Source organism: Nannobrachium achirus (assembly GCF_963921795.1).
Source record: "Nannobrachium achirus genome assembly, chromosome: 3".
Lineage (NCBI taxonomy): Eukaryota > Metazoa > Chordata > Actinopteri > Myctophiformes > Myctophidae > Nannobrachium > Nannobrachium achirus.
Genome location: NC_137812.1, coordinates 45,643,701 through 45,659,132, shown reverse-complemented (window position 1 = coordinate 45,659,132; position 15,432 = coordinate 45,643,701). Strand labels below are relative to the sequence as shown.

At 42.7% G+C, this 15,432-nt stretch overlaps 1 protein-coding gene across 1 annotated transcript in view; it reads left to right on the top strand.

The window, feature by feature from the left end:
• Window positions 1-15,432, top strand: part of kitb (KIT proto-oncogene, receptor tyrosine kinase b) — a gene marked incomplete at both ends in the record, with an annotated part of 30,986 nt that overhangs the window by 2,554 nt on the left and 13,000 nt on the right. Inside the window, 7 exons of the mRNA XM_080722629.1 lie at window positions 413-697; window positions 9,896-10,035; window positions 10,806-10,974; window positions 11,548-11,737; window positions 12,924-13,039; window positions 13,212-13,326; window positions 14,361-14,548. Of these exons, the coding sequence (XP_080578755.1) occupies window positions 413-697; window positions 9,896-10,035; window positions 10,806-10,974; window positions 11,548-11,737; window positions 12,924-13,039; window positions 13,212-13,326; window positions 14,361-14,548 (1,203 nt within the window). The remainder of the gene's footprint in view (window positions 1-412; window positions 698-9,895; window positions 10,036-10,805; window positions 10,975-11,547; window positions 11,738-12,923; window positions 13,040-13,211; window positions 13,327-14,360; window positions 14,549-15,432) is intronic.

The following is a 15,432-nucleotide window of genomic DNA, read 5'->3' as shown; positions in this document are numbered from 1 at the left end:
GTGTGTGTGTGTGTGTGTGTGTGTGTGTGTGTGTGTGTGTGTGTGTGTGTGTGTGTGTGTGTGTGTGTGTGTGTGTGTGTGTGTGTGTGTGTGTGTGTGTGTGTGTGTGTGTGTGTGTGTGTGTGTGTGCGTGCGTGCGTGCGTGCGTGTGTGTGTGTGTCTGAGCCTCTTGCCTTTTGAATCTGATATTTGTTTCTTCAAACATATCAAATCTCTCTCTTCATGTATCTGCCTGCCCAAAATAGGGACAATAGGTTAACCTATCCTAACTATTAGAACTATTGAGCAAGCATCCAGGGACCAGCTCAAACTGTCAGTGCCTTCCCTAAACTGCATTTAATTCTCTCTATCCCATCCTTCACTGTCCCTCCATACTTCTCTCACTCTCCCCCTCCTGCTGTCCTCTTCCCAGACCCTGAGAATCCATTCCAACGGACCATGGTGGATAACATACTAGTTCGTGCAGGTGAGAACTGTACCATTCCCTGTCTGGTTACGGACCCTAAGATCGCCCACCTGACGTTGGAGACATGTGATGGACAATCGTTGCCCTCCAGTCTACATTACCGTAGCAACCATCAGCGAGGCATCAACATCAGTAATGCCAGGAAGGAGTATGAGGGCTGTTACGTATGCATAGGACTCCTGGATGGTGTTAAAGTGAAGTCTAACCAGTACACAGTGGATGTACTACAAGGTAAGTGTGTGATAGATTTTAACCACTCTTAAGCCTTATATACTGTGTCGAATAGCAAAAATAGCCGTTCTACGAGCTCGCAGATTGTAGATGCCAGGTTGGAAGTAGTTAAATATTGTTCAAGACCTTAAACGAGTGCAGACCCTCACCTGGTGAAGTCTTGCTGCAGTGTTGAGTACATTACTGCTACATTCAGTTTAGTTTGTGCAGCGTTAGTGCAGGGTTTCACTCCGCTGTACATAGGCAAGGCGCAGCACCTCAGTTGAAGTTAAATTCCTGAGTGCTTCAGCTTAATGTCATAAATATGAATACATTATTACTGAGTAAAATGGTAGTTTCAGACTGCCTCTTGACTGCCTAATAACAATTCTAATTTTACTTAATTATAATTTTTATCCCACGATTTTGTAACCCATTTTCACCCAGTGCCAATTGCCTTAGGCTTTTATAATAGGCTTTTATTTGGCTCCCAAAAATATGTGCCAGGACCTGTCACAGTTCATGATAAGTAGACAGATTTCATCCCACAGGAGAAATTCAGTTGTCAGCTTCACCCAGTTGAGTGCTTCTCAAGTGAGCGAGGGGGCGGGTGTCTTGTTCAGTAGGGAAACCTTGACACATTGTCAGGGCTCAACTTGGGACCTTCTGCATCCCAGGCATAAGGTACCCATTACCATTCAGCTATAGCCACCCTATGATAACTCTCTCAAGGTTCAAAGTAATGCTTGCCGAGCCATGAGGCCCATGGGGCAGGAGCCTATCTCCTGTTTCTGTAGCGTAAGGCAGCTTGATGTACGTACAAGTACACCCCCTGGACATGACGCTAGTATGTCGCAGGAACTTACCCCCAATCCAACCCTTGGTGCTGAGTGCCAAGCATGGAGGCACTGGGTCCCATTCTTCAGGGTCTTTCGTATGACTCAGCCGGGGATCTAACCCTGACCTCCCAGTCTCAGGGCAGACACTCTAACCACAAGGCCACTGAGCTGGTTCAAGGTTCAAGGTTGTTCTTTATTGTTACATCTCGTGTACAGGTAGGTTATAAAGTATAAAATAGTAAAGACATAAAGAGAATATAGAGTGGAAAAACTAGCAAAAAGAATGTTGGTAGACTAATACTACTACAGTATAGTAATAAAAGAGGTATCTGGGTATGTATGTGTGTACTCACTTCACTTTGACCTCACCTCATAGTGCAACCCCGTACGGGTCATTGCACCAATGTACAGTAAGTAACCACCTGGATTCTAAGTCTAACCTAGATCTCCTGCATGGGACACCAAACATCTACCGCTCAGCTGAAAGGGAATACATCTCCCTCTGACCGAAATAAAAATAAACAAAAATAAAAATAAAACAATTCACAGGAGGCCACAGGAGGGCACATGCCACAAATTGTGCATTCCTAGCGCCTCTGCTATCAGAAATTCAGGGGGAAATACTTCATTGTTTGTATTTGAAGTTGAATGTACACTACAAACAGACCCTATCTCCTTTGACTTGTAGTGTCTCTCCTTACTCTATGACCACAGTATTGAAAATACTATACTGTTACAGGCCTAACAGCTATGCGATGAGGCTTAATTCTTTATTTGGATGCCAGATGTAATTTAGTAAATATTATACACACGTCCCTGAAGCGAAGGGAGTGAGGAACAGAGGTATAGAAGGATGGAAGGTGACAGTTAGGTTGATTACGATTCTGCTCATCGATTCCGGTTATCGATTCCCTGTTTCTGTTCCAAATATAAAAAAACTAGGTGGTTGCCTACCCAGGGCCCTCAAATGTTGGTCACTTGGAATGGGATCTGAAAAATCTAACTTGAAAAATACATGTTGGTCACATGAACCCAGAATGCGTACCAATTTGTGTAAATCTGTTGGTGCAGAAGAAAAAAAAATGTTTTGAAGAAGGCAGACGATGTAAACTGGCACAAACAGGGCCTGTAAATTAATTCAGAATCATGATCCAAGGAATCCAGGGGAAATAAAGATGTTGATTGTACGACCTAGTTCAAGAGGTCTAGGCCAAAAGGTGAAGTGGGCTGTTGTAGCACCACCATGAGAACTTTTGGGATGGACGTTCTTCGTTGTCTTAGTGGAAGTGTTTCCCAACAATCTGGCGCTGCATTCTTGATGTGTGGCATTTTGTGCAAAACGGCCGCTCCCACAAACTTTGGAAACCAATTATAGCCGATGAGAATGGATTATGAGAAATATGACTCATACATTTTGATCACATGTCATGACTACAGAGATAATGTATACCGATTTGTAGTAATAAAAAAATGTGTTTTGCAAAACTGTCTCATAATGGTCGATTAAAAAAGAAATTGGATGGAGATTCTTCCATGGCCTACTGGGAATGTGCGTGCAAAGTTTCCCGCTGATCGGTGACAGATACATCTCGATCACATGTCTAAAGAGATAATGTGTATCAATTTGGTTGAGGTTTGGACAAAAGTAGTAGCAAAAACATAATGATACAAGGAATCCAAGGGAAAAACATGAATCTGCCCATTATAGTGCCACCATGAGGCAAATTTTTTAACCGTATTTAAACTTTTGTTCCTTGGCCTAGTGGAAATGTGACTGCAAAGTTTCACGGCAATCGGACGCTGTGTTCATGATTTGAGGCATTTCGTTCAAAACGGGCTACTCCAAACAGTCTTGGAAAAAAACTCAGTTACATTAGCCACGGCGAGCTACGCGATAGCTTGCCACCTTGTTCCTCCCTGGTGTCTGTTTGTGTTGATACTCTACGTGAGGTAGTCACTGACAGGTCCTGGCAGATACAGTGGCTACTGTATATACATCCTTTATGTTCTAATACAGCCCAATAGTCCTTTCAGATTACGCAGCCTTCGTTTGGTTATTAGTGTGTCTAGAAAACAATAAGTAGAACTGCATGTAAATTATTCTTGGTTACCCGGTATCTGGGGACCCCCAGGGGTCCTTGAGGGGGTTCCAGTGGGCCCCAAGATACATTATTGCGAGGTAGGAAACAAATGGACCCTTGCATTGATTGCATATCCTCCGGCATCCCACAGGGCTCAATTCTCGGTCCCCTATTATTCTCCCTATATATGCTGCCACTGGGAGAACTCATTACCGCTCATGGCGTCAATTTCCATTCTTATGCCGACGACACCCAGCTATACCTGAGTGTCTGTAGCTCTGGACGACCCCCGTGCCCTCGACCCACTGTTGTCCTGCCAGGACAAGACAGAAGTCCTCATAATTGGGTCAATTGAGCAGTAAAGAACCTGGGAGTGATTATCGATGCAGAATTGAATTTTAATAAACATATTAGCCATGTCACTAAGACAGCATTCTTTCACCTTCGAAATATTGCACGTATTAGAGCCTATCTGTCGCTTGACGACGCAAAAACGCCAATCCACGCCTTCGTTTTTTCTCGTCTGGATTACTGTGTAACGCACTTTTATCTGGCCTCCCAAAGAAATCTACTGACAGGCTACTAGTCCAAAATCCGGCAGCCAGACTATTAACTAAAACTAGGATGAGAGATCATATTACTCCAGTTTTAGCCTCACTGCACTGGCTCCCTGTTGTTTTTAGGATCGACTTTTAGACTATTTTACTTGTTTTTAAAGCACTCAATGGCCTGGCTCCGCCATATCTCAAGGATTGCCTGTCTAGATACGTCCCTAACCGCTCCCTCAGGTCTTCCAGCGCTAACCTGCTCGACGTACCGGATATGACATATAAAAATTATGGTGAGGCAGCTTTCTGTTTTTACGGCCCGACTGCCTGGAATAAGCTCCCAGATCACCTAAGACAGGCTTCCTCTGTGGATAGCTTCAAAGCACAACTCAAGACCTATTTCTTCACTCTTGCTTTTTCACCCATATTTATTCTTCATTGTTTTGGAATGTTCCGTTCTTAGGGTCTTACTGAAGTTTTTGAATGTTTTTTTTATTCTTCATTGTTTTGGAATGTTCCGTTCTTAGGGTCTTACTGAAGTTTTTGAATGTTTTTATTTTTTTGTGTTTTGTGGTTTGAATTTATTTAGTTTTTAGCGTATATACAATCTCTTTTGCACTGTAAAGCACTTTGAGCTGCATTCCTTGTCATGAAAGGTGCTATACAAATAAAGATTATTATTATTATTATTATTATTACAGGTTTGTAACTTTGAGAGTGTACAAAATCTACAAATAGAATAAATATGGAAATATTTAATAGACCAGTTAAATTCATGAAACTTTTATGCTGTGTAAGCTGGGTAATAGGCAAAAAGTGGGTGTGTAGTGCACAGAATACTCGCTGAGTGGCAATGAAAGAGCATCATGGAAAACTTCTCCACTGTGTTATTGCCGTTTTAGCTCGGTCAGCTGCAGTACAGCTGAGGTTTTAAGAGGGGTGAAACATGAACTGCCGGGGTCACTTATGGGCTAGTATCTTTTTTATTGAGAGCTACATAAAGAGGGATTACCAAAGAGGATGGTAAATCAGGGAGTGTAATAAGAGAACAGGGACAGCTCTATAAAAGAACAAGGATCTGAAACGAGCATGAAGGCAGTACTCAAGGTATATTACATGATGAACCTACCTAAGCCTTTTCAAACACACCCACCAACAGCTACTTTATATTTGAACAAATTAGTCATCACCTTTGTGCGCACGGATGTCCGTATGTGTGCATGTGTACATACGGTCATGCAATAGTGATTGATCAAGTCAAATGACAAATTACCATTCTCAAACTTGATGCCACTCTCAAAGTATTCAGACTTATTATAAACAGTAAAAGCCACTGTTTTAATCACTTCAGTGTTAAACTGAAGTGTTCAAAATTGCGACACATTGTGAGCTTGTAGATGTGCTATTTTCGCCATTCCTGAAAATCATTGAAAATGTCTTGGAAAATTTGGGGACATTTTGGTTTGCCTACACACAGAAAAATAATGGTTCTTAAATGGTTCTTTAAAAGGCTATATGGTTCTTTGAAGAACCATCGCCTACTAAAGAACCATTTTATTTAGCAAATGGTTCTTCAGATTCCTCATATGGTTCTTTGGGATTTAAAAGGTTCTTAGGCCTATATGGAGGTTACAGTATGTATTTTGCAAATGTAAATTATAACCTATATATTAAAACAATTACAATTTTCAATGTAGGCATTTGGCAGATGCAGAGATGGAAAGATTTATAAAAAACAATATCCTATATTAAAATTGTTTTAAAGGAGGACATTTTAGCCAGCCGGCAGGCTTATCTCTGATGTCACTGACTCAGCCGTAACCATACAGCTACACCCAAATATGAAGTGTATCTAACCTGAATGTGTTGTCATGGCATCAGGTGCAAACAAATCAGTCTGCTCCATATAGCCTATGGGTACAAAGGTAGCATGCCCATATATGGATATATACTGATGACATCAGGGATATAAAAGGGACTGACAGATACAGAGATCTCCATATATGGGCATAGGCCTATCAGTTGGCTTGGTGGCGCAACATAAGTGTGAGCATGCCCAAACCATATTATGTGGGGCACAGCAGTTGCGGTCATTTTGCTGTCATAAAGATTTCTGAAAATATGCATATAGGCTAAATTATTATAAACCTGGAACCAGAAGACATCCAGTCCTGGTGAATCATGACCATAAAACATCTTATTCTGTCAAAACATATTTGAAAAACACCAAAAATGGGTATTTATTAAATATGTAGGCTAATATAATTGTTAATATATAACATAATTTTTCAAATAGGCCTGTCTAGAATCTAATGTTTTAGGCTATGGTGAATCATGACCAAACTAAAACCTGTTGTCCCTTTGGGCATAGCATTACAGTTATTCTCTCTCTCTCTCTCTCTCTCTCTCTCTCTCTTTCTCTCTCTCTCTCTCTCTCGCGCGCACACGCACGCACACACACACACACACACACACACACACACACACACAACAAGCGGGCCGGCATCATGTCGGCCCCGCCCACTTTTTCCTTCAACTTCTGCGTCACATCTCCGTTGAAACTGGAGTTTTATTTAGCTATTAGTTTGGCATCTCCATTCTTCAACATTTCCTTCATTCTGGAAGTAAGGTAAGGTTTTTTCGACTTTGGACATGTTTTAGTTGACGTTAGAATGTTCCACTGCCATCATAACGAGCAGTAGTTACATGTGTTTGTTGTGACAGCCTGGAGCCAGGGCAGAGGGAAGAGACAATACAGCTGCAGCTAACAGCTAACCAACAGTATTTGTTGACTGTTAGCTGAAAGCTAAGAAAGAAGGCATGTAGTTGAACATTTGATGTAAACTAGCTTAAAAGTCAAGTTTAGTAAAGTTGTTGAAGGCATTTTGAGTAATGTGCGGTCTGTGTTATTTAAATGACAGGCCAATGTGTTTAAAAAGAGGGGGAAATTGACTCGGCTCTGTATTTCTCTGTATCCAGAACGTGTGAAGGTTGCTGGCAGCAAATGAAGACAAAATGGGCTGTGAGAAAGCAAAGTAAGTTATCCTGTGGAATGTGTGTGTGTGTGTGTGTGTGTGTGTGTGTGTGTGTGTGTGTGTGTGTGTGTGTGTGTGTGTGTGTGACAATTGCATGTGTGCAATGACACATCCACACAAGATAATGGCACAAAATAATTAAATGTCAGTAATATGGAAAATTCTGTGTTTTTAGATTATAATTTATGTAGGCCTATGTTTTATATCAATGGTGAAATCGATGTTTGACAAGTATTGGACTAATGTTAAATATAAACATTTTGTTGACCCTACTGTACATTAAACTTCACCACTTTTCGACCTATCTTCATTTAATTGGTCCTCACTAATGTCATGATAAAATAGCAATGGGGAATCAAAACAAATAGAAACTAGGCTTTCTATTCTTGAAAAGTTGCAATGTTATAATGGAAGCCATTGTTTTCACTATAATAAAAATATTTAAAATATAAAATAAAAAGAATCTTCCAAACGATGTAATTGGTAGATGGATTTCTGAACTTCCCACAGCCCTCCTATCAGTCCTATGAGACACAGAGTAGAGACAAAATTGCGAGCATTAATGAACATGGGTTGAAAAGTGGGTCATCATCATCAAAAGTGGTAATTAAGGTTTATGCAGTATAAGATTACTTAAAAGGTTTATACAATTCTGTAAATGTAATTTACATTTTAAAAGAATGAATGCAGCATTTTTTCTTTTTTAAATCATTTCAAGAGTAGCTGCCGCTGCCAGGAAGGGTTCTGAGGTCAGCACTGTAAGCTGGGACAGGCCACCGCCATCAGCATGTGTCTGCTGGTATTCTATGGTAAGTGGAGGAAGGGGTCACTGTGTGTGTCCGCACTGAAATTACTCAGTATTGCAAATGTAACCAAACTAGTGGTTCTGCTAGTATCTAGTAACTAGTAGCAAAGGCCCTCACATTCAGTAGGCAACGCTATCGACTATATATAGCTCTGAACACAGCACCACCAGTTCTTCAGTAAAATATTAAAGCCAGGTACTTGGAAATATCCTCATCTTTGGTTTTGAACTGCTGTTATTCTGGTTTATCCCCAGCATCATGCAGGCACTATCCTTTTGCACATACTGTCTTTTACCCACAATAATTGTGTGTGTGTTGCAGCAGTATTGGTAGCAGTGACCGTATGGAACCAGAAAGGCAGTCGTCCCTGCTGAGCACGAGAGCTGGGAGGATATCAGACAAAACAACCTCGACTACAACGTTCTGTATACAAAAGGTACTGGCATAAAAGTAAAAAATTCAGAATCATATAAAGTATTTGTATCATGACATTGGATGTTGGATAAGGGACACGCTAGACCCCAAAAGGGCTGAGAAACTGCACTAGATGCATTGAAATCAGATTGGAGCAATCTGTTTCCTCAATTGTAATTCTAAGTGTAAACACTAACAGGATAATAAATGCACTAATTGTGCATGCACACATACATCTTTTTGGCCCCAGAAAGAGAAAGTGAACATTTAGAACAGTAAGACTAGGAGGTGCTGTTATTCCTATCGTCTATCATCCACACAAACCTACCGCTAACCATTTTCCATTTTGTATGAAAAGGATAGACTTAACTATCTTAAATGTGACTAACTGAACCTCCCCCTTCTTCAGAACGCGTACGACAGTGTCCCCTGTGCTCCAGCCTGTCCCAGTCGTCCGCTTATCAAGTCCTCCCATGGCTCCTAGGAGGATGTGCACCCGGCTGGCTTCTCCTGCAGCAGCTTGGGTGCCCTGTACCTCAGCATTCCCCACCACCATCACCACACGGCAAACAGAAGCTGCACTAGTTGTGACGCTGCTTACGACGCCAACGACGTGAACGACGCCGGCTACGTGGATGTCGCCCAGGCAGGACGGCAGTCCCACGTCGACTTCAAGAGCTATGTGGCGCGCTTCAGCAGTGTTGGGATTGGAAATCTCATCAAATATGATGCACAACCAACAGTCAGTGACTTGTCCCTTCAAGAACTTCCAGTGAACTTGCAGGCTCATTTTAAGAACTTGGAGGTACCCATTGCTGTTGATGAGAAGCTCTGTAAGAGTAAACACATTGTTTTGAACTCTGTCAAGTATGCGGCTGGAGCCTGTATGAGGTGGACTTGCTTTGTATTCTTCTTTTTTACTTGCACAGCACTTAAGAGATTTAAATGTTTTGAAACTGTTGTACTGATGTTGAATTTTGATTAAATGATGATTTGATTAAATTCAAAGAGTTATAACTAATCTCGTGTTCATCTTTTCCTACAAATCCGATATATTTTAAAGTGTAGTGAAACATTTAATACCCTAAGACCCACTTTTTTAGCTGAAAAATTTTTTTTTAGCTGAAGAACCATTTTTTAGCTGAAGAACCATTATAAAGTTCATTTTCCAAAAGGTTCTTCAGAGAACCATTTTTTGACATGGTTCTTTGAGGAACCAGAAATGGTTCCTCAAAGAACCATTTTTTAATGGTTCTTTGAAGCACCTTTAATGGTTCTTTATCGAACCATTAGAATAAATGGTTCTTTAAAGAACCTTGGTGAAAAAGGTTCTTTGTGGAACCAAAAATGGTTCTTCTATGGAATCGCTCTGAAGAACCATTTTTGGTTCCAGTTGGAACCTTTTTTTTTCTGTGTGTATAATGACATGCCCATTTTGGTTTTTACTGTGTCTGAGTCTTTTCCCAGTTGAATTGATCCCTCACCTCTTGTTCCAGTGCCAGAGGCCCCTCCAGCGGTCATGCTGTCCCAGAGAGAGAACGTCATCCTGAGGAAGGGGGAGCAGTTTAAACTCACATGCAGCTCATCCAACGTCAACTCTGAGTTCAGTCTCACTTGGGACTTCCCCCCGACATCGGTGAGATATGTGCAGGAATAGATGATAGCATCACACAATGCTTCTCCTGTCCTCTGTTTGTCCTTCTGTCTGGCTCTCTCTTTCTCTGTCTACACTGTAACATCCAATATCCAGCGGCAATTTAACAGAGAGTGTAAATTTAGCTCTGTATCTCAGTACTTGCAATGATAATAACGAATGGTCAACTTTTTAATTTATTTGGAAAAGAGCTTCCGCTATAGGCTTAATTAGGAAATTTAACATGGTATCTCGAACCAGAAAGGGTTGCTCTGCGGAGCGAATATAGTATCTCCTCCAGGCTGGGTGGCCTACCCATGGCTGTGGAAGTCATAGGTTGTAGCCGCCAGGACCTGCGGAAGCGGCAGGGTGAAATAACGTTTCACACAATAATAAATCGCTTTTCGTGGCCTCCTCAACATGCTATGCACAACATAAAGCTGGCTAGTATACTGTAGCCCCACCATGTGCCTTTCAAGTGTCTTCCTTTACTTATTCACAGCATGCATATGAAGGTTGGGGCCCATCACATCAGTCCAGTGGTTTGTAGGGATGTCGACATTTGTTTTTGCCCCTGATCCGATACAGAGTTGATTTTGATTATCTGCCGATATCGAGACCTGTTCCGATATCCAGGCAACGCAAACAAATGAAAATAGGTATTTTTTTAGTTTTGTTTATTTAAACGACAGTATCCAATATGGAGACCTTTCCTGACCCACTGTTTGGTAAACACTGTAGTTGATAGTGTTGTTCTGGCTGACTTCTTGCAGAATCCTCAGGAAGCCAACACCTCCTACCTCCTGTCTGGTTCCCGTGGATACCAGCGTTCTTCCTCCCTGCTGATCACTGCTGTCACCAAATCAGACTCCGGCATTTACCGATGCCACGGCCAAAACGAGAGAGGCACCACAACAACAGCGCTGCAACTGGATGTCTGTGGTGAGTGGTAACGTTGGTAATGGCTGTGTGTGTGTGTGTGTGTGTGTGTGTGTGTGTGTGCGCGCGCGCGCGCCCCACTTCTTTGATGTTACGCTATGGTGTGTATACAGTTCACCCAAATTCCTTAAATCAGGGGTCTTCAACAGGGGGTCCGGACCCCTAGGGGGTCCTCAGAGTTACTACAGGGGGTCCTCCAAATCTTTGTGTGATAGAAGCTTTTTTTTTCCTTTTCTATATTAACCACTTGAACCCTAGCCTCCATATTCTGAGAACTTTAGCCAAATGAAATGTATTGACGGTTCAAGTGTCTGGAAACACAAATTTAGATGAACCCAAAATACACTGATGATTGTGCTGTCAAACAATGAAACTAAACTATATGGTATCTCTGGGTTGTGGGGGGGTCCCTGCTTCATCTCTTGCTCGACTAAGGGGTCCTTGGCCTGAAAATGTTGAACCCTGAAGACCCCTGCCTTAAATGCTAATAACCCCTCTTTCTTAGTTACATAGGATATGAATCAGTTGTGTAAGGTTTTGAGCTTGAACTTGATACTCTTACCTTTTGTGATCCAGACCAAGGTTTCATCAGCATGCTGGGGAGCCGTGGTTCCAGCCAGGCTGATGTTAAAGAGGGGGAAAGCCTGAGGCTCAAAGTAGAGTTTGATGCCTATCCCACGCCCAAAACTCTAAGCTGGGCTTACAACCACAAGCAGCTCCGCAATACCACCGAGCATGTGATCACAGTCCATCGCCGTAGATACAGGTACAGTGAACTGAACTATGCATACACTAGCACAAAGGGTCAAAAGGTACATGTCTGTACCTAACCTCCCTGATTTTAAAGCCACATTGACATTTCTTTTGTGTTTTTTAATAACTTTTGTAGTCAACAGTTTTTAGAATTAGTTAATCTGACGCTAAATTTATTTTATGTACAAAATATTATAACATTTTTGGGCACAGTGCTGCTTCGCTGACTGCATTCACAATATTTCTAACATTGTCTGTTGTGACAGCCAGGACAGGGATTATAATTTCTGTCCTCTCCCACGTCCACTCCAACATTGCCTCCTTATACCTCCCTCTGCCAGATATATGTTAGTATTTTGTTCATACTGTACAAAAGGCTGAGTTTGCAGAACAGGCTTACCATGTTTCACTCAGAGGTGATGTGATGGGCAGACACTGTAATGTAACTCTCCATAGCTCCGGGTGTCCATCCATCAGTGGTGAGTGCTACTGTAGATGCCTTGCCCGAGACATCAACAACAGACTGGGCTGGCATAACTTTCTGGCTGAAGGGGAATCTTAGTTTTAACGCTGCTCAATCACCTTCGACATGTTTAAATCCTGTGTTCTCAATGTGGTTTATGGTTGCAGATCCGCTGCTATGAAAATGCCTATGGCATTTGTTATTGCTATGGCCCTATCTGAATTACAGGCCTTAAGGTGGTTGCACACTGCTGCGTTTTTCGTTGCGAAAAGCGTTTTTCAGGGCAAGGAGAGAGAGAGAGATAGAGAGAGCAAGGGACCGAGTGGTGCGCGAAACGGGCGGCAGTGTGCAAACGTGACTGACATAACGTGAGGTTGATTTTTTTATTTGCGTGCTCCGAAATTCACTCCGATATTCGGCCCGAAAAACGCAGCAGTGTGCAACCACCTTTAGGCTGTCAAAAGGGAGCTCTGCGTCCTGTGTGTACAGCGTGCTGTAATGGTGCGCTCATTTATTGCACTCACATGACCACACACACACACACACACACACACACACACGCACGCGCACACGCACGCGCGCGCGCACACACACACACACACACACACACACACACACACACACACACACACACACACACACACACACACACACACACACACAGATGATTACATAGTGTGTGTGTGTGTGTGTGTGTGTGTGTGTGTGTGTGTGTGTGTGTGATCTTACTTATCAGATACATCAGTGAGCTGAAACTGGTGAGAGTCCTTGCTACAGAGGGTGGGATCTACACCTTCTCAGCCAGCCACCATGATGCATCTGTCAATCACTCATTCCCTGTCTATGTCAACAGTGAGTTGCACTATTTATTTCATCTTTGTCTCGCTCACCACTGTAAACACTTTGGAGAAAGTGTCAATTTCTTTAATGTTTATTATTATTGTAGTTCACCAAATAATACTGACTGAATACATACTGTTTTGAACCCATTGGCAGCCTCTTTCTCTGTGTGTTTCTTTCCAAGGTAAGCCGGTCATGATCTCTCAAGAAGGGCCTGTTGATGGACAAGTGCGGTGCGTCGCTGCTGGTTACCCAGCCCCTAAAATTAGCTGGTACTTCTGTGAGCCACCCCACACACGGTATGTACCAGATGATATACTGTGCCTGTCCTTTTTCTGAGATATGTACTGTATGCCATTGTTGAATTGTTTACAGTGGTGGGTGACAGGACATTGGTAGGGGGAGTGAGAGAGAGAGAGAGAGAGAGAGAGAGAGAGAGAGAGAGAGAGAGAGAGAGACACACAGAGAGAGAGACAGACAGACAGATGGACGGACAATTACACAATGACACAGAAAAGATCATAAGCTAGATTTAAACCTGTCACATCCCAGGCAGCTGCAAAGGCGTCCAAACGATCGGACATTGTAAGTAAAGTACTTCCGTATCGCCTTTGCAGTCACGTAAATAAGTCCTACTGTAAATCAGAATAGACAAAGCTTCTAGCTTGCTGCTCAGCAGAAATTGCATTTTTTTTTAAATAGATTTTTCTTCCTTCCTGCTTGCTGTTGCTTCATGTCGCAACCTTTGCATTACAGACTCTCTGTAGCATTCAAAAGTTATGGAAGTGTTTTCTGGCTTTAGACACAAGTCACACTTCCACCGCCATCTTTCTTCACTATTCAGTCCAATGGTGGAAAAATGGCAAATAAATAATAGTCTTCCAAAAATAAGTAAATCCTAGGAGTATACTAGCATATGTTTCCCTAAACCAGTGGTTCTCAACCTGTGGGTCGGGACCCCCAGGTGGGTCCCCAACATTGTTTTCTCACTCAACAGTAAACAAACCAACATAAAGTTTAAGTGTATAGAGGGTATATGAACATGGACTTTTTAATACCTCTAAAATGACAAATTGAACATTGGCCGAATTGTCTAATATTAGAGGCAGAATTGTGAAAATAGCCGATCTACATGCTCACAACGCCTCGTGTTGCGAGCATGTAGATCTGCTATTTTCACAATAGAACCGTAATATACGAAATGTAATGCCTCAACTCTTCAACTCGTCAGGGTGAGGGGTCCCCAGTTAAAATAGGATTATTTTGTGGGTCGCGGCCTGAAAAGGTTGAGAACCACTGCCCTAAACCAAGGCACCTTGGGACTCTCCATCAGGTGTTCTCATCTGCCCAACGCCACCCGCTGGGAGACGCAGGAGACGGTGACGGCATCCAACTCGGCCTTCGGGAGGAGCGAGGTGCAAAGCCGCCTGAACGTCAGCAAGGAACACGCACACTACCATACGCTGGAGTGTGTGGCGTCCATGGAGGGAGACGAGGTCTACACACTGTTCTCTATCAGTGGTAAGTAAGACAACAGAGTCCAAACATGCCAGAGGCCCAACTCATTCAAAACACAAGCAGACATAGAAACAGTGAATCATTCAGTTCACATGAATGCAAGATTCACATGCTTCCGGGGCATACTGTATTTAGCTAACATACTGTACATTACTTCATACAGTATGCCTGGGAGCATGCACACAAGCCAGCCCCCCCCCCCCCCCCCCCACCACACACACACACACACACACACACACACACACTAAACACAAACAGCAGGCCGTTACATACAGTATGGAGGCCAGGGGTGGGGTGACTGGGTGCAGCTTGGATGAGATTATTAGACAGTGCTGACTGTGCAGGCTGGGATTACAATGGACACTCTAATCCCAGTCACACACACAAACAACAACAACTGCTGCAGCTGCCTCTGGAGGTGGAGTGTGTGTGTGTGTGTGTGTGTGTGTGTGTGTGTGTGTGTGTGTGTGTGTGTGTGTGTGTGTGTGTGTGTGTGTGTGTGTGTGTGTGTGTGTGTGTGTGTGTGTGTGTAGGTAGGTAGGTAGGTAGGTAGGTACTTTATTGATCCCCGAGGGGAAATTCAAGCGTTACAGCAGCTCATAAAAACGTCAATGAAAACACATGATGATAATAAATATCTCAAATAAATGCATCTATAGCAAGTTAAAATGTTAACTGACAAAGTGTGTGTGTGCGTGTGCGTGTGTGGTGCGTGCGTGCGTGCGTGCGTGTGTGCGTGGTTGTGTGTGTGCATACATGTATGAGAGAAAGAGAGAGACAGAGAGAGAGAGAGATGTTCTATGGGTGTGTGTGCTCAAATTATGCCTGATTCATACTGTGCTGGTGTGACCCACTGATAATAGCCTACGTACAAACTCACAACGTGT